The sequence below is a fragment of the Dipteris shenzhenensis genome, chromosome 20 (genome assembly GCF_047967505.1).
Source record: "Dipteris shenzhenensis isolate YYH24624 ecotype China chromosome 20, Dip_SZ_1.0, whole genome shotgun sequence".
Classification (NCBI taxonomy): Eukaryota; Viridiplantae; Streptophyta; class Polypodiopsida; order Gleicheniales; family Dipteridaceae; genus Dipteris; species Dipteris shenzhenensis.
In genome coordinates, this window is record NC_141615.1 from 7,462,985 (window position 1) to 7,481,282 (window position 18,298).

Below are 18,298 nucleotides of genomic sequence, written 5' to 3' on the forward strand. Positions count from 1 at the left end.
GAAACCAGATCTTTCTCATTCCACAGAATGCAAGAGGTAGCCAAATTTCAAAGGAAAAGATTTCGAGCGATAAAATATGTGCCCCTAGTCAACTATTATTCAAAATCCATTTAATTAGTCCTCTTGTTTTTGAAGTCATGCCCAATTTAAGAGAAGGTTAACCTAAGATCAAAGTTGCCACTCAATTAACATGAGCCACAAGCGAAAAATTAAATTTAAATTTAACGTGGGTGATTGTGACACATGAATTTACTGACCTTCTCAATGTTTAGCAAGAAGGATACTATGTGGGAGCACCACACACAAGATAGCCAAAACCTCATATTGTACTATATGGGTTCCTATGAGTGCCATAAATCTATGTGGGGTAATTGGTGGAGTGCCATAATTTTGGTGCAAAAGTGGAGAAAGGAGATAAAGACAAGGAGATGGAGTTTACAAGGAGCAGATGGTGATTCTACTACTAGATCTTGATGGATTCTAATAAAAGGGGATGCTAGGTAGACATCGTACAGAGTTTGGGATCACTGATCTTATGGAAGGATGTTGGGTGGACAACATGTAGCAGCCTTGCCTCATTTAAGAAGCACAATGGCTAGTCACCAAGCGCGATGGCCTCTTGAATCTAGGTGCAATTGGCCACCACCTGGGAGCCTCTGAGACCCTCTTCATGCTCAGGCAAGTACTCACCATGGCTATTGGCACTGCTCCTAGAAGGGGAGACAGAGATGTAAGAGACAAGAATATACAATTGGATGATACCAATAATAGTAATGGTAGGGATGATGATTTTTGTGAAGAGCTCGGTGAGGAGAGGCATCACGGCAATAAGGAAGAAGAAGCAGCAACAACTACTCTCTGTCTCTTTGAGATCTACCTTTGGCTTCTCTCTCTCTCTCTCTCTCTCGAGCTCGCGAGCTCTCACAAGGTCTATCAATCTCTACCATCTGGAGCTTTGCGCGGGGGCTTGGTCCTTTCTCTCTGTCCCTAGAGTAGTTCAAAAAGCTTGATCTCCTTGCTCAATGCACAGTTAATGGCCGATTGCTAGTGTGATGGATAGAGTGGAATCTGCATCCATTTGTTCTACATTGTAGCGAATAGAGAGCGCAAGGGGGGATCATAAACATAGCGCAACTTGCTGGCTCTGTTACAAGAAGTTACATGTCTTGGGATGGGGGATGGAATTCCATAAGGATCCATGGCTCGGTAGGAAGGAGGGACATCTGGCAAGGAAAGACAAGCTGGATAGCTTGGCATGCCAAGCCTTGCAGACTACACAAGCATCCACGAGGGAGCTTGAGCAAGATGAGATCAAGGACATGGTCTGGAAGTTGTGAGAGAGAGGTCATGTTGGGACTTCCAATCTCTTCCTACTCTATTTAGTTATGCATTCTCTAAATTTTGTCATCTCTGGCAATCATGTTTCTGCACAATCAGTTCCTTCCCCCAATCATGTGAGGTGTGTTTATTACCCATAGCAAAGGGTTTAGAGACGTTGAATGCACTATCATTTGGCAAAAATTTGTTGGAGCATTGTTCGAAAGTTGGAGATTTTAGCCATAATGGTCTACTAGCAAGTATTTCAACTCTATATACAATAAAGATGGCATAGCCTTCTTTGATTATAGGGAGCACACATTCCTATAGGAATTTACTAAATCTGCTAAGTTGTTCAACAAATAAGATGGTGCTATCGGTCTTCTAGCAAGAAATGCATGTGTGTGTGCGTGCCTCTCTCTCTCTCTCTCTCTCTCTCTCTCTCTCTCTCTCTCTCTCTCTCTTTCTCCCTCCCTCCTTCCCTCCCTCCCTCTCTCTCTCTCTCTCTCTCTCTCTCTCTCTCTCTCTCTCCCCCCCCCTCCTTTCTACATCAATTCAATTTTTTTCTCATTGAAAAATAATGAAATTATAATGTGTGAGGAATTTCAATTGAATGTATTTATGTTTTTACTATTTTCATATTGAACAATCAATACCATTACATGTATATAGAATAACATGGTGCTGATCATTCTGATTTCTTCTAAACTACACTACTCAGTGTACTTGCAAGTTGCTATTAAACATTGAAGTCCTTTTTAGTAAACAAGACATGTACTCACATGGAAAGATAAAAGAGCATGTATTATCTATTCCAATTCAACTTAAGAAGTGATGAATACTAGAAAAAAATACGATAACACAATGGTAATCATTTTAGTTTCTTCCAAAGGACATGACACTTTGTATTTATAAGACGTTATTAAACATTGAAGTACTCTTTTGTAAATAAGATAATGATAGGTTTATGAATGATGTGCTAAAGGACATGGAAAGATACTTTCCTATATGCAATGGATTTAGTCAAAAAATATATTAATTGAGTTGTAATTTTGATGGCTAAATAAACATGCTCAAGAACTTGATGTTATGTAATAGGGGACCATATATTATTTTAAAAAATATTTATATGGATACTCAATTTAACTCTAACTTTAATAGTTTTTTATTGTATTTACTCGAGTGAAATCATCGTTGGATCTCTAGCACTCAGTACACCATTACCACTCATTGCCACCTTCATTACATCAAGTTGGCTAATTTAATTTATTTTTCTTTTTGGGTTTTGAGGTTTTCTTACAAATACTCTCTCTCTCTCTCTCTCTCTCTCTCTCTCTCTCTCACACACACACACACACACACACACACACACACACACACACACACACACACACACACAAAAATAAAAAAGGGTAAACCATTGTTAATAGAAATAACTAAAAGAAAAAAATCTCTATGGTGACAACTATTTTACAAGTCCCAAAAAACTAAATTGGATGTTTCCAATAGATTTTTTTCAACTAAAATGTTAATTGAGTTACAATTTTGATGGCTAAATACGTGCTCAAGAATCTGATATTATATAAGTCGCATCATAAGGGACCATATATTTTTTTAGAAACTATGGCTAATTGAATAATATAAAAAATAGGTTTGATGGCTAATTACATGTGCTAAAGAATTTGATGTTATGTCACATCATAGTGGACCATATATTAATTTTTTGTCCACTATGATTTGACATCATGTTTAAGAAATTAATTTAATTAATTTCTCTTTCAAAGATAATTTTAAGAACAATGCCTTAGTAATTTCATTAGAAATGTAATTTCAAATGATGTGTGTATAAAAAATTTAATGAAATTAAAAATAGATCCCTACTTGAAAAAAAGTTTAAAATTTTAGAATTGTCAATAAAAATATAGATATGAGCAAATCAATTTGATTTATTTCTCTTTGAAAATAATCCCTTTCTACAATAACTTGATTTATTTGTGTTATAAGCTTTGAATGGAAGCCCTGGTAAATGGTTCTTTGCGGGTTTGGCTAGCCGATAGGTAGTCATTCATAAATAAATCAAATAATTGTGCTTGAATGATTTATTTGAAATGTAATTTTAAAATATTTTTGTTTAAAAACTTTAATGATATGAAAACTATAGCATTAGTTGATCAAAAAGGTTAAACATATTGCAATTGTCAAAAAAAGTATAGCTATGAGCAAATCAATTTGATTTAATTCAATTTGAAAAATATTCAAGGTATCATGTGTGAGGATTTTCAATTGAAATGTACTTTGAAACGATGTGTTTATGGCAAATTCAATTATATAAGTACATAATTTAACTAATAAGTATATATGTTTTTATTATTTCATAATGGCTTATCATTACCATTACATGTATATAGAAGTTCCTAATCCAACTATATGGATTTTCTTTATAAAACTTGATATCTTGCCAATTGGCACTTGATTAGAATGTTGCACACAAAAAAAAGAATAGGATTATTCCTCACAATATCAATCTTGCAATGAGAAATGATTAGCAACATAATCGGCAATGATGTCATTGAAAATGGGGATTATTACTAAAAATTTCCTGCAAATAATATTACCTAAGTAGTATAGGAATCCAAGGGTGAAGCATTGATTTCAAAGAATAAAATTTACATGGAACTAAGAATTTAAGTGTTTAGTGAAACCATCATTTGCATGTTTTCATTATAGGTAATCCGATACAATCATCATCAATGGATCTTGAGCCTCACTTAACCATTATCTCCCATTGCATCCTTAATTACATCGGGTTGGTCCCATTTATTTCTTTTGCTTCCATCCATTAGTTTTTTACTACATCAATCTAGGTACCATGTATACATGTATCTCTTAGTAATAGACATAATGATATATGTATCAAAAAAATATAGATGCATAATCAAATTAATGCTAACCTTATTAGTTTTTCATTGTAGTTACTCCCGTATAATAATCGTTGGATCTCCTGCAATCAATAAACCATTACAAGTCTTTCCCTTGGATATAGAGCCTATAAATGGTGGATGAGCCTCAAGGAAATGCATTGCCTCCTTCATTACATCATATTGGTAAAATTAATTTCTCAATCTCTCTCTCTCTCTATACCTCTCTCACTTCCTTTTTTTTACATGTATATTTTAAAAATATACATGTAAAAATATATAAATTGTGTTTTAAAATAATAAAATGAAGTAAAAGAAAGAGTTTATTACATAAATATTGTAAAATGAAGTAAAAGAAAAAGTTTATAACATAAATATTGTTTGCATGCTAGCAATTCATTTATTTAGGTAAAATGTAGTTTTTTTAAAAAGATTTATGATTATATTTTGTTTTCTTACTCAAACAAACTAGGTGCCATGTATATATGAGATTAAGAAAGATTAATAATGATAATAAGAACTAACTATGTATATATATAAATATAAATATAAATATAAACACATAAACATGCACGTGTATCCCTATAGACAAGTATATTTTTTCGAATCATAAATATCTTTGTTTAATTTCAATTTTCGTAGTCGCGAATATAACTACAGTCATTTTTCCAAACAATGAAGAGGACATTGATGATATAGTCATGCCATCAATCGCTGAAAGAAAAAGTTTTCAAAAATTGAAAAGAATTTCAAGGCAATTGTCTTCCACATGTGAAACCCAAAAAACAAATAAGTGCATGTCATCTTCTAGCAAAAGCAAATTTGACATCGCAAAAAATCTAAAGTCCATAGGTAAACGAGAAGGTCTGCATACAATAAGATGATTGACAATTCCAAAGAATTGCACATATATGACAAAACAAACCACCAGTCTACCTTCAGTTTCAAGTCAAAACGATATTGTCTTTGAAAACAAGTTAAAGTCCATTCAAGATTTTTGTGAGCGCAACGAACATGTTAATTCTATCAATTCAAAATATTTGAGCTCCTTATGGAGAAAAATAAATTCAGATGATGATAGAGCAATAAGAGACTGCATGGGAAAATCATTCGAAAATATGAATGCGAGGATTTGCCGCATTGAAGATAGCGTGAAGGCAACAAACGACCACATGAAATATCTTCTAGGAAGAAGTGAGGATGGTTCTATCATGTGTGAGAATGGATGTAGGCTACAAGTCAACATCTTAAAGCAACAAGTTAAAATGTTGTGCACTGAGGTGTCAATGTTTAAAGTTAGCTTCAACAGAATGGGAGCAATTATGATGAAACTGAGTCGTAAGCTAGACCAAGGTGCAACAAGCGGCATTTGAACTTACCTTGGAATATCTTTATTGATATTGAATTTGAAACAAGAACATTCCATAAATTTTCTTAGTTTACTAATTAGTAGTTCAAAATAAAAAACTCTCTTGAACATTAGACTTCTTTAGGTGTCCCTCAAAATTAAAGCAACCCAATATGGAATATAATAATTATCATATACATATAAATTTGTAGTGAAATATTGACTATTTTAGGTCTCTCTATTCTCTTTTAATTTCCTTTAAAAGATGATATACAACACCCATCTCTGTATCCAATGGTGTTTTGTGCTCCTACACTTCAGTCACTTGGACCTATGAATCAAATTTGCAGTTTCTACAATGCAGAATTATGGAAGCAAGAAACAAGAACAAACATGCATCAAGTTATGGGAAAGTACTAATGTAAAGTTAGTCGTGTAAACTTATTACCATTACATAATCTACCTAAAATCTTGAAATAACTATTACATTGCAATGACTCTAGATGCAAAGCATTTAAGAAGAACGTAAGGGCTTACAATATTGTGATGGCTTTTGTCTCCCTGGGTGCTCAAATTGATGAAAGGTTTTCAGGAAATAGAGGAATGCATAGCTTTCGAGTTCATGGCAGTGTATATCATCGTGTTGGTACATTATTGCCTGATGAGAATAGACAAGATGTCCCACGGTTTGCACAACTATATGCTTATGACACAGATCATGAACTAGAACATTGTTTAAATGGAATGCCTGGTTTGGACCAAGGCATTTTGGAAGAGTTACAAAGAATGATGCATGCAAGCAACCCATATGCCATTGCATTGGTATCTGTAGGAGAATTTTTGAGAACAAATACACATGCAAATGTAAAAAATGGTAATATATGAGAGTCGTGCAACATCAAGGAAATACTTAGTTCCAATTACTAGCGAAGTGGCTACTATCATGCTAGGCCAAGGAGATGACTTTGATGTTGGAAATAGAGACATTCAAATACTAAGCCGCAATGGACATGTCAAAAGAATATCTGATTTACATCTATCATACATGCCACTCATGTATGTTCTTCTGTTTCCTTGAGGGGAGGACATTTGGCATGTAAACATGCCATAAAGAGATGTTCCTAGCCACATATCATCGCATGCTATACAGAGGCAAAAGTGTGTCACACAAAGACAATATTATGCATACCGTTTTCAAGTGAGAACAGATACAAATGCATGCCTTCTATGCGGGGGAAGATTACTCCAATAGTTTATTGTTGATGCATGTAGTAGCATGGAAGAATCTAGGTTAATATGGATACGCAACAATCAAGCATCTTTGCGTGTAGAGGTTTATTAAGGATTAACAGACATTATAAATTCAAATGATGGTACAGTTAATTGATTGGGAAATGCTATAGGACGTAGTTATCTTGCCATCATCATTCACAAGAGGACCAAGGTATATGTGCCAATTATATCAGGATAAAATGGCAATTGTAAGGAAAAGAGAAAATTTTGATTTATTTATTACATTTACTTGCAATTCGAAATGGGTTAAAATATTAGGACTTTTGCCAGGCCAGAGTGCATAAGACCGTCCACATTTGACATGTGTCTTCTATCAAAAGCACAAGGATATGATGCAATCAATTTTGAAGGATAATTTGTTTGGCAAAGTAGCTGGATAATTTTTTCTGATAGAATTTCAGAAGAGGGGTTTGCCACACTCACATATACTATTGATTTTGGAAGGTGCGTATAAACCTACAAAGGTTAGCTGCCACTATGACTACTTGGTATGTGCAGAGATACCTGATGCGACATTATTTCCTGAGTTGCATACAATTATCAAGAAATGTAATGTTCATGGCCCATGTGGTGCATTCAATGCCTCTTGCGCTATACCTTTCCCTTTTTGAACCATCATCATTGCTTTTATGATAGTTAATAGCTACATCTTTGTGTGCCAAGCACTTGGATCCAATGCCATGGCTCATCCTATCAAATTGTCTTTATATTCCTTCCTATTTTCCTAATTTGATCAATCTTCTACAAATCTACCTTTAATTCTTCAATCAAAACACCATAATTATCAAATTTTGTTCAAGTGATAAAATTAAATAAATTTCTTAACTAGTACAAACTTTATAAGATCATTAGATTATAGAAGGTATATCATTTGGATGTAAATGCTTATGAGCTTTGGATATTGAACCCAAAGAAATATATTGTGTGAAAAATAGTATACTCTTTAAAAAATATATCCATGCTTCTAAGGTGGATGTATTTTGTGATTGAGTTTATTGTGATTGCATTGCATATATATAATATATGACGAAATGAGAAAGTAGTATGGATTCCATGTAGTTAATTACAAAATCGAATCAAAAAATGTAAAATATATATTCTTGCTTTTTGGTAGATGTATTTTGTGATTGGCCTTACATTATTGATCACTAATATAAGAAAGTAATCTAGATTCAGTGTAGTTCATTACAAGACAAAATGAAAAAGTAATTTGGATTCCATGTAGTTTTTTTTTTGAAAGACTATGACAAATAAAGACTTCACAATGTATTGCACTTCATGAATTTAAAAACTTCATGCTATATATACTTTGCAAATAGAAATCAAGATATACATAATTTCCACTAATAGCACATCAGGTGATACAAATCTTGACAATTTTTATTAAAACATGAAAATGAAATTTATATAATCAACATTCATTCATTATCTGAGACCTCCTCAAAGCCTTCTCATCCGATATTTGTCGATAATGCTTGTGAGCTTACATAGATAGCTATGTGCTTATTCTCTAGTCAAGACAAGTCTTGTAGATGTTAAGGCATACTATGTCAATTGTTTGATAATTTGCTTACAGAGCAACATGCTCAATCACAATCAACAATAGTATGTATGTTGACACTAACCTAGAAGTGTAATTCGATGAATGTTAAATTTGCCTAGAATGTACGTGGAGGATATGTCGCTTGAACATAAGTAGGCATCTAAAAGAACAATTGTTGCAATCCTCTTATAAATAGTTACTTTGATTAGCCAAGCAACATTACTATTACGACATTGAATTCTTTTTTGTGTTATAATATGGACAGTTTCAAGAAAAAGATGTCATTTTATGTTGAAGAAAGTTCCATAAAGAGCTGCACTATTTGTAGTATCATTCTCTTAGATAACAAATTGTCTCATGTTGATGTTTTACCAAAGAATCTATGGGCGTGGGAGTGTGTTTGATATACATATATTTGTGTGTGCATACATAAATATAAATATATGTACAAATAGTTAGAATCTACTAAATAGTGATGCTATTTATAAACAAGATGAATGCTCATAAAGCATTCATAAGGCTTGCCTCATATGTGCTGCTTGGAAGAGAGAGAGAGGACTTTGATGTGCAGCAAGGAGAAGAGAGAAGAGAGAGAGAGGGGGGGATGGGGCCTTGCCTTGAAATAGAAAGAGAGAAAGAGGGAACTTGGAAATTAGAGAAGAGCACAAAAAATGGATGAGAAATTATTTTCGCTTTGCCAAGCTCACCCAACGTCAATAAGAACCACTAGAAATTATTTTGGCTTTGCCAAGCTCACCCACCACTCTCGAGATGAGTGCCAAAAATGTGCAATATAAATGTCACAAAATCAACCCCGAGCCTCTTCTCCTGAGACAAATGGTTTGCAAACCACCTTGTCCCTGCTAGGTTCTAGGAGCAACTAGGATATCCATGGCCTCGAAAATCTGTGCTTGAATAAAGTTCCCCGGGGGGGAGAGAAGGGGGAAGGAAGGAGGGGGAGCCGGCCAAGGTACACATATTTTTATGTGAGAGAGAGAGAGAGAGAGAGAGAGAGAGTGTGTGTGTGTGAGAGAGAGAGCACGAAAAACAAAAAAGTGTGTGAGAGAGCGACACAGAGAATGCACGACGGGCAGGGGGAACGGCGGGAGAGACATCATTCCGGACCAACCGAAATTATGTACCACTGAGCATTACCGTGGAAATTGAGTACAACCCAGGAAAAGCTATGGCGCAACGGTGTTCCAACATTGGAGGGTGATTTCATAACAAGCGATTAAATTGCAGGGATCAGGTCAAATAGAGTCAGTGCGCGTGTGGCACAGAGAGAGAGAGACAGAGAGAGAGAGAAAGAGCGCTCTGCATCAAGTGTGATAATAAAGAAGAGTCTGAGAGGCTCACTTTCTAAAGCTTACAGAGCATGAGACCGGTGTGCCTTTGTCCAGACGGGAAAGAACGCTTCCGCCACCTTCGCATACGCACAGAGAGAGAGAGAGAGAGAGAGAGAGAGAGAGAGAGAGCGCCTTAGCTGAGCAAGGCCGTTGCGCATCTGCCATGGCGGAGGCGTGACTTTGAGGAAGAGCTATTTGTGGAGGAAGACACCAACTGCAGGTAGGAAGAGCAGACGCAAGCTCAGAAAGCTCACGAATGTAATCCCTTTCGTTCTGGTGGAGAGGAAGAGGACGACGGAAGGGGCAATTGGAGATCAGCACCATGGCCTTAGGGGTGCAATTGGAAACCTACATCGCCCTCAGAAAGAGCCGATAAAAAGCACTCCTTTCCCTGCAAGTTGAACATAGAGAACAGAGAGAAAACGTCAGACTGCTCGCCTCTGGGTTCAATTTTTGCCAGGAAGAGCCAGGGGAAGAGCGAGAGGCTTCGAAGTTTCGACTTCTTGATTTGGGTTTCCTGAAGTGCGGTCAGAAAGGAGAGATTCATCAACATAGCCCGTTGCATTACCATGGCGGGAGACATTAGTTAGTGATCACCGAGAAGGATAGCCTTACTTGCGTGAAATCTTAGCCAGTTTGAACAGTACATAGGATCACTTGTGGCGTCTGATTCCAAGATCAACCACAAGGAACTTGATTAACACGCAGCGTCCATTAGGGGTGTTCGGTTATACTGGAGGCTTCATCGAACTTCGAATTGCTTTCGTGCAAAGACGTCATGTGATCGTCGAAGGTGGAAAGATTGAGGTCGCTCTTATAAAGCTATGAAGATGATCAACGCGTCGACAGTGCGTCGTGGTCTTCAGCCTGCCCAGGTATCGCCGTCTTTAGCTCGCCTGAAGCGTTTAATTGACAAAGTTCATCACCTAAGGAACCTAAGTTGCTTACGGCAAAGCGCTCTTGGTTCCACACCTGGCCTGTTGTCGAGTTGATGTGCAATGTGCAAGGCTATGAGAGTCGTACCTGATTACTGCCGTTGTGATCAGAATCATGCCGTTCCTTCATGAGTGTTTTGATTTACGCTTTATCTTGAATTTCTTATGGGGTTGACATAAATAATGTTTTGTCGCGTTTCTCAAGAGCAATGAAGCTCAAGAATTGCAGCTCCCAGCCTGTCCAATTTACATCTAGAGGTTTTATCATTGACGTTTCTTGCATATACGAAAGCTGGGCTTTGCAAAGTATTGTTGATATGTTTGTTCCCTCCGAACTTCTGGCCAGTCCTTCTCCCAAGAGGTTTTATTATCAATCATGCTCGCATCAATTCCTGAAAGCTAAGGAACTATGATAGCCTGCCTTCCCACTCTTCGTCGACTTTTTGGAGCCAAGATGGCATAGATCTGGGATGTAACAGTGGTGTGGGAAAAAAAATACCTGGTCCTAGTTTGTGTGTCACTGATTGCTTTTCGGAAAAGTTACAAAGCTCTCAGTACAATATCATCCATGCACTTCAATTTGGCAATTATTGTTGAGATTCTATCATTGACCAATGTAGGATTTTCATGGCTGTCTTTGTAGTGTGGAAGATTAAAATATTCTATCCTTGTGAGGGATATGGAGAGGTATGTTTCCCACAATAAGAAGCATGCTTAAAAATTGTGTTATTCTGCAGGTGGACACATCTGCCTGTTACTGTAGAGTTGACACCCTGACAGTAGTTGGAGCCAAGAAATTTGTTCATGGAACCAGGCATTGTGTGCAATCAGACATAAGACCAAGCATTCATCCCAAAAGAAGCAGGGTTCTAAAAGGGGAAAGGAACAGGCTTCCTCCAGACCTGATTCCAGGACTCCCAAACGATTTAGCAGTGGCATGTTTGCTCCGGGTTCCTCGGCTGTATCATAGAAAGCTTCGTTTGGTCTGCAGAAAATGGTACCGCCTTCTTACAAGCAACTACTTTTATTCTCAGAGAATTCAGCTTGGTATGGCAGAGGAGTGGATCTATGTGATCAAACGTGATCGTGATGGTCGTGTCTCTTGGCATTCGTTTGACCCGAAGTACCAACTATGGCAACCTCTGCCACCTATTCCAATTGAATACTCTGAAGCTCTGGGCTTTGGCTGTGCTGTTCTCAGTGGATATCTCCTCTTTTTGTTTGGAGGCAAGGATAGGATGAAAGGATCTATGAGGAAAGTTGTGTATTACAGCCCAAGGACAAATAGGTGGCATCATGCCCCAGATATGTTACGACGAAGACATTTCTTTGGCTGTTGTGTTATCAACAACTGTTTGTATGTGGCAGGTGGGGAATGTGAAGGCATTCATCGCTCCCTACGATCTGCAGAAGTGTTTGATCCCACCAAAAACAAATGGTCTTTTATTGCAGATATGAGCACTGCCATGGTACCTTTTATAGGGGTAGTGTATGGAGGGAGATGGTTTCTCAAGGGGCTTGGGTCACATAGACAAGTCATGAGTGAGGTGTATGCACCTGCAACTAATCATTGGTCTCCCATCTTTAATGGGATGGTGGCAGGGTGGCGTAATCCTAGTGTCTCACTTAATGGTAAGTTGTATGCCCTCGACTGTCCAGATGGTTGCAAGCTGAGAGTCTACGACCGTGCATCTGATTCATGGAATAAATCAGTAGATAGCAAGCTTCACCTAGGCAATTCCCAGGCGCTAGAAGCTGCAGCTCTACTCCCTGTTGGTGGCAAACTGTGTGTGATAAGGAATAACCTGAGTATTGTACTTGTGGATGTTGCAAATGCTGACAGCAGAGGTTCTTCGTCATGGGAGACCATTGCAGGTAAAGGCCATTTCAAAACAGTTGTCAGCAACATTTGGTCTAACATCTCAGGAAGAAACAGGCATAAGAGTCACATAGTGCATTGTCAAGTTCTTCGAGCGTAGCTCTCTTGTACCATTAATTGCCAGGTTTTTTCTAATCGTTGCAGCTTTCCAACGTTAAAGATGATTTGTTTTGGAGTAAGGAAATGAAGATGCCACGCCAATGAAAATGTTGTTCTGCAGTTGGATTAGTTTCAGAGTACTCATATGTGATCACATATCGATTGTCACCTACCATATCTCCTGGGGTGTTTTTTGATGATAAGAATATGAATGGGCCTCCTGCGATAGATTTCACAGCTATGTTTCAGTTTGATTGTACAATTTTGCAGATTCTGGGTTGTCATGATATATTATATTCAGTGGGTTTTGAAAGTAAGTCCTTTGCCTCAGGATGGAGATGCGAAAAAACTTACTGAAGCTCACATTTGCCATATTGGTCTCGACGTGCTATATTTACAATAAGAATGTAAAGCTTTATTGATGTCCTTATTCAGCGTGCCACTATACATGAAGTTGTTTTGGAGCCAACAAGAAAGCAAGAGAAGTGTGACATTCCAGATGTCGAAATGCATTCTAAACTCATGCTGCTTGCTAGCATTTCTTGTTCTCCAATGAATATAAATTCATTTGAAGACATTGGAAGTGACCCTGACTCCAAGAGGGGTTTAACTTGTTCAACTTTGCACAAAAAACCAGTCATGTCATGTGCACATGGCCTAGCGGTTGCCTAAAGTATCTCAGATACTGAGCACTCCATCCGAGACTTTTCTTGTTTGGAGGGACAGGTCCTGAGGCTGTGTGTGTGGGAGGCTGGTTTGCTGTGCATCAAAGCGGGTAAATTGTAATGTGTGCTCTCTTTAAATTCCAAAGCAAATTTATGATCTGAGTGTGCATCAGTGCTCCCTTTGTAGCGTAAATTCCAAAACGAATGCAATGGTCTATTCTTATGACAGTTTGGAAGAAGCCAGCTCATGAAATTGTGGACGCATTTTTTACCACAGCTGTTACACAGTGCCAGTTCCGTGGAGCTAGGGACGAAGTTTAGAACCTCAGTTATGCTTAGAACGTGTGCCCTTGTCGCGTGTATCATGTGCGAAGCCTGCCTAAGGGAAAGTTGTGAGCGACAGAGAACGAAAGGGAAAGAAGTAGTAGATGAAGAGTCATGAAGAGCCAGCCGGAGAGAGTGGAAGTGAAAATGGATTGGTAGAAAGCGAGGAGTGAAGGGGAAGACGGTATGAAGCCAGTGGAAGGCTCAATGTAAGCTTATGTCTCTTGCTCTCTGTCCAACTACCGCACGCATGCTTTCACCTGTTTTGCTCTTCCTACATCACAGTGCAAGAATGACTGCAACGATCCCGTGCATCAACCCTGGGTACTACTCACAAGCGCTCTCTGCAAAGATCACGTGCATCGAGCCTGAGTACTATTCAAAAGCTTGCGCTCTCTCTCCCTCTCCCTCTCCCTCTCTCTCTCTCTCTCTCTCTCTCTCTCTCTCACACACACACACACATCACATCCTCTTGTCTTGCTTGTCTTTTGCAGAGGGAATGTACCGCAAGTCGTTGTTTTACTCTTCTTTCCACCGATGTCTCCCAGGAGTTTTATGATTTTATCCAGCTCTCATCTGTTCATGCGCAGATCTCGAGTCACGTCTCCTTATCTGGAAAGTCGAAATTTGAGAGGACAATGGAACCTCAGCTTTGCGCAAACACATTGCCCAGGGTCAGAGGGTCTTATTAAAGTGGGGGGACCTTCGGGCAGTCGATTGGGAGGAGCAGTTAAGGGCGCGGCTGCGATGGCGTCACAAGGGGCTTGGCGGTGGATAATGGATTGACGGGAATTATACGCAACTCGAGACTCCAGAATCCAGATTTTGTGTTTGCAGGGTTTGTCGTTTCGTCCAACCGACAAGGTCCTTTTTGACTTGAGAGCGGTGCTGTAATGGCGAGGAGCAGAGTTCTTGCGATCTCACAGAATCTTGTCCCCTCTCTCTCCCTCCCCTCTCTGGCAGCACCGCCTCCTCTCTCTCTTTCCGCTTTGCCAAAATCTCCACGGCGACATCCGTGGTCAGGCTGACAACAAACGTCTCGAGTCTCGAATCAATCCATGGCCTAAAATTTTGCAGACTTTACAAAATTGAGAAATTCTTTTCTTTCTTTAACCTATTAACTGAGCACATTAGAAAAAAAGAGAGGATATGGGAGGAGAAGAACCTTCCATGTCACAAAAAAGGAGCTCTTGGATGAGGCTTGGAGAGGGGAGGAGGTGGAAAGACAAGAGGCAAGCTTTGAGTGGGGAGGAGGTGGAAAGACAAGAGGCACCCTTAGGGGGAAGGAGGAGACAGAAGGTCAATGGAATGGAGGAGATGGAAGTTCAACTTTGGGGAGATGGAAGGTTAATGGAATAAAAGGAGGAGATGGAAGGTCTCAAAGCCATGGGTTAAGACAACCAAAATTTAAAAAGCCAATCCAAGTATGCAAGGTGAATTAATTAATAATTCTATTAGCTGTCTGAGGGAAGATCCACCTTTAGATAAGGAGTGGTTGAGGATGGTCATGAATCTTCACCCGTGCAAAGCACGAGTTCAGTACTCGTAGATTTTACATCACTATACAAATGAAAATGTTGCACGTTCATTGCATACACTTTGCATGTTTTCTACAATTTGCAAGTTTCATTACAGGAGTATGCTCGGGAAATAAACTAGGATCAAGCTCTTATTGGACCCAGATCAACTAGAAGCAATGACCTGTTGGCTCCTCCGATATAAAGAATTGTCATCTCAAACAAAGTGCATTCCTAATTTTTTGAAAAAAATCCTGAGAGGTATGTGTGGCAGAGAAAGGCAGATGGAGGGGGACAGAGGGAAGATAGCATCGCTCAGAAACATCCTCCTTGCACCTCCTGAGGTGGGGATTGTCTCGTGCGAGCAATGCGGATGTTGTGCTATGGTGCAGGCATAATGCTCTGTTGAGGGATCGATTGGTCTGCAACGAGGGCACGGAGAGCCAGTACTCAAAGAGGAGAGCGGGCACCCGGAGGTACACCTTGCCATAGATGGTCAAGGTAGGCAAGCTCATCTCTCTTCCCTCTCTCCCGCTTACCCTATCCCTCTCCCTCTCCCCCTCCACCTCCCCCTCCCTCCCCCTCATATGCTTGCTTAAGGTAGCCCGATGAACCTTCTAGAATTGAACCTTCTCGATTTCTTAATTCATGCTTATATTCCTCTCCGCAAAAACGTTACGTTAATTTTTCCTTGTAGCCCATGTTGCCCTTGACTAATGCTAATGCCCCAAATAAAACTCATCGTGGGGACCTACTAGCACACTCCTCAAGGAAGATAGCCCTAGAGATAGCACTTTAGCTGGGTCATGAACTCAAGGCAATCCCAAACCCAATGCATTTCAGTATATCTCTTGCACTCTAAAACAAGCATTGTTTGTTGGATAGTTTGCCCCTTTTGTAGTTAACCCTTACTTTTGTACCTAGTCTCCTTTTTTTGGCGAACAACCCCTCGCTTGTAAACAGATTGCACAACAAGTCAATGATGCGAAACAACCAATGACAAAAGAGATGATTCTATTGCAAAAAAGGTTTCCAAGAAATTGAGCATAATTTCATTGGCATGAGACATGCTCTAAAATAGTTGAAGATGGCTATATTGCAATAGGTGTTGTTCCCTCATATTGCCACTAGGGGCCAAGCAAAAACCTCTTTGATGACCAACGGTCTCAAGGGGTCATCATATCAAAGCCTTGGAAGTTGGGGAGAGGCTCAATGAATCCACATTTCAATGAACAAAAAGGTTTATTTTTCCCACTCTCCAAAGCGTTTTCATTTGCCCCAAATCTACCAACATGGTTTTAGAACATCTACGCATCATCGAATTACCAATGCTAACTAGCATTTCCATTGTCGTGAGAACTTGCTCTAATGCCACAATAGCCCGTGCTAGGTGAGGGTCAATATTGTATTTGAATATGTAATGAGTATGACACTTGAGTTAGGATTGTGTTTGAGATTTGTTATGCATATATAAAATTTATTGAATAATGTGTCCAATATGCACATGAAGTTCCAATGTTTTCTTTTGTCTTTTGGTATGTTGCTCCATATGTGATCGTACTAGCTGCCGTGGAAGGGGGCAAGGACAAGGGTTGTTAATAAAGGCGATGACAAGGTAGCTACTAGTAGAGTGGAAGAGAGGGAGGGAGGAAACATCGACTGACAAATTCCCCATGCACCCAAAATTGGCACAAAACGTGGACATGCCTAACGTGTTGAACATTATACTTGCTTGTGGGAGGAGAGAGAGAGAGAGAGAGAGAGAGAGAGAGAGAGAGAGAGGGGGGGGGGTGTACAGAGAGAGAGAGAGAGAGAGAGAGAGATTCTAAAGAAAGCAGTCGAACGCAAAAGGTATATAGCTATTATTCCTTTACAATATCAAGGTCTTGGCTCAAGCCACATGGAGTTGAAATTCCATGTATTGTTCCATAGATGTATAGAATTTCAATTACACTTTGATCGCATGCATTATTGAATCATAACAAACGGATTTTAATACTTTCATGTCAATGTATAACTATCCTTGAGTGCATCCAAAGATGTTATTTCTTGTTGGCAATCAATGATTCAAAAATGCTAAACGTTGAAACATAAAGCACATATGCATCCCTAGAATTTGCAAAGTAAGGCTGTTTGGCTAATTATTTTTATATCCACAAGGCTATTTGGCTAATATTTTTATATCCACATATCTTCATATCATCTTATGCATAATCTATGGCAACGCATATACACACATTACATACTTTTCCATCTTGTATAAAAATGTTCTCATTATATGTCTTTTTGAAAAACCAATGGTTCATTTCTTACTTTTAGTATGTTTGCTTGGGTTTGTGGTTACATCATCTTACATGTATGATTTCTCAAAATGATAACACATTCCAAGTGGTTGCAAAAAACAAGAAGTAAGTGAAATATCTATGTAGATGGTGTTGAAGAGAGAAAATTTTTGCACATACTTCATAATGCAAAGAAACAATGACACTAGATTAAGCTTCTTGCCCATACATAGATCCTATAAATAGATAATTTAGTGTATTTGAAATCTATTTCGGCACACTTAAATCCTTGATTTGATGCCAAACATACCATATTTCACATTCAATGCCAAGGAATAGCTTTGTTGCAATAATTATTGGAATTTCCAATATATCCAAAATAAGAAGTGTTTTCAATATGGGAGAGTGTTAGCTAATGATAATTCAAGGGTGATCACTACTAGTGAAGGAGAACTTGTATTCTTCTCATAATGAGAGTTCTTATAGTGAAGATGCAAGGAAAAAGATTCATGAGAATGCCTTGCCTAAATATAGAGTGCACTGTGCATAGGTTCAAGCATACATTAAGCCCCACGCAAATAATAGTTGATATAAGTAGTGCAACTTTGAACTAGTTAGAACTTTCATTAGAACTTTCACTAATCTTATTAAAAAAAATCTTATTTGCACAATTAACTAGAAAAACCATCCTCAAGGACTAGTAAGAATGGGTGAGCAAGATAAGAAGGTTGAGTGTTCAAATCCTAAGTCCAACAGTGTCAAGGATATAGCCTATGAAGAATTCAAAGACCTCAAGCTCACGCTAATGTTGAAACCAATGTTGCAAATG

The 18,298-nt window shown here is 38.5% G+C and overlaps 1 protein-coding gene across 2 annotated transcripts; it reads left to right on the forward strand.

The window, feature by feature from the left end:
- The first annotated feature begins 9,510 nt into the window (after positions 1-9,510).
- Positions 9,511-13,831, forward strand: LOC147889206 (F-box/kelch-repeat protein At1g55270-like). Of its 2 annotated transcripts, XM_087391570.1 has the most exons (3): positions 9,511-10,643; positions 11,441-12,578; positions 12,727-13,831. In XM_087391570.1, the coding sequence occupies exons 1-3, from the start codon at positions 10,593-10,595 to the stop codon at positions 12,738-12,740; spliced, it is 1,203 nt and encodes a 400-aa protein (XP_087247696.1). In that variant the 5' UTR covers positions 9,511-10,592; the 3' UTR covers positions 12,741-13,831. The 2 variants fall into 2 exon arrangements, with proteins under 2 accessions (XP_087247696.1, XP_087247695.1); XM_087391569.1 differs by having other exon boundaries at positions 9,512-10,643; positions 11,441-13,829.
- The last annotated feature ends 4,467 nt before the right edge of the window (positions 13,832-18,298 follow it).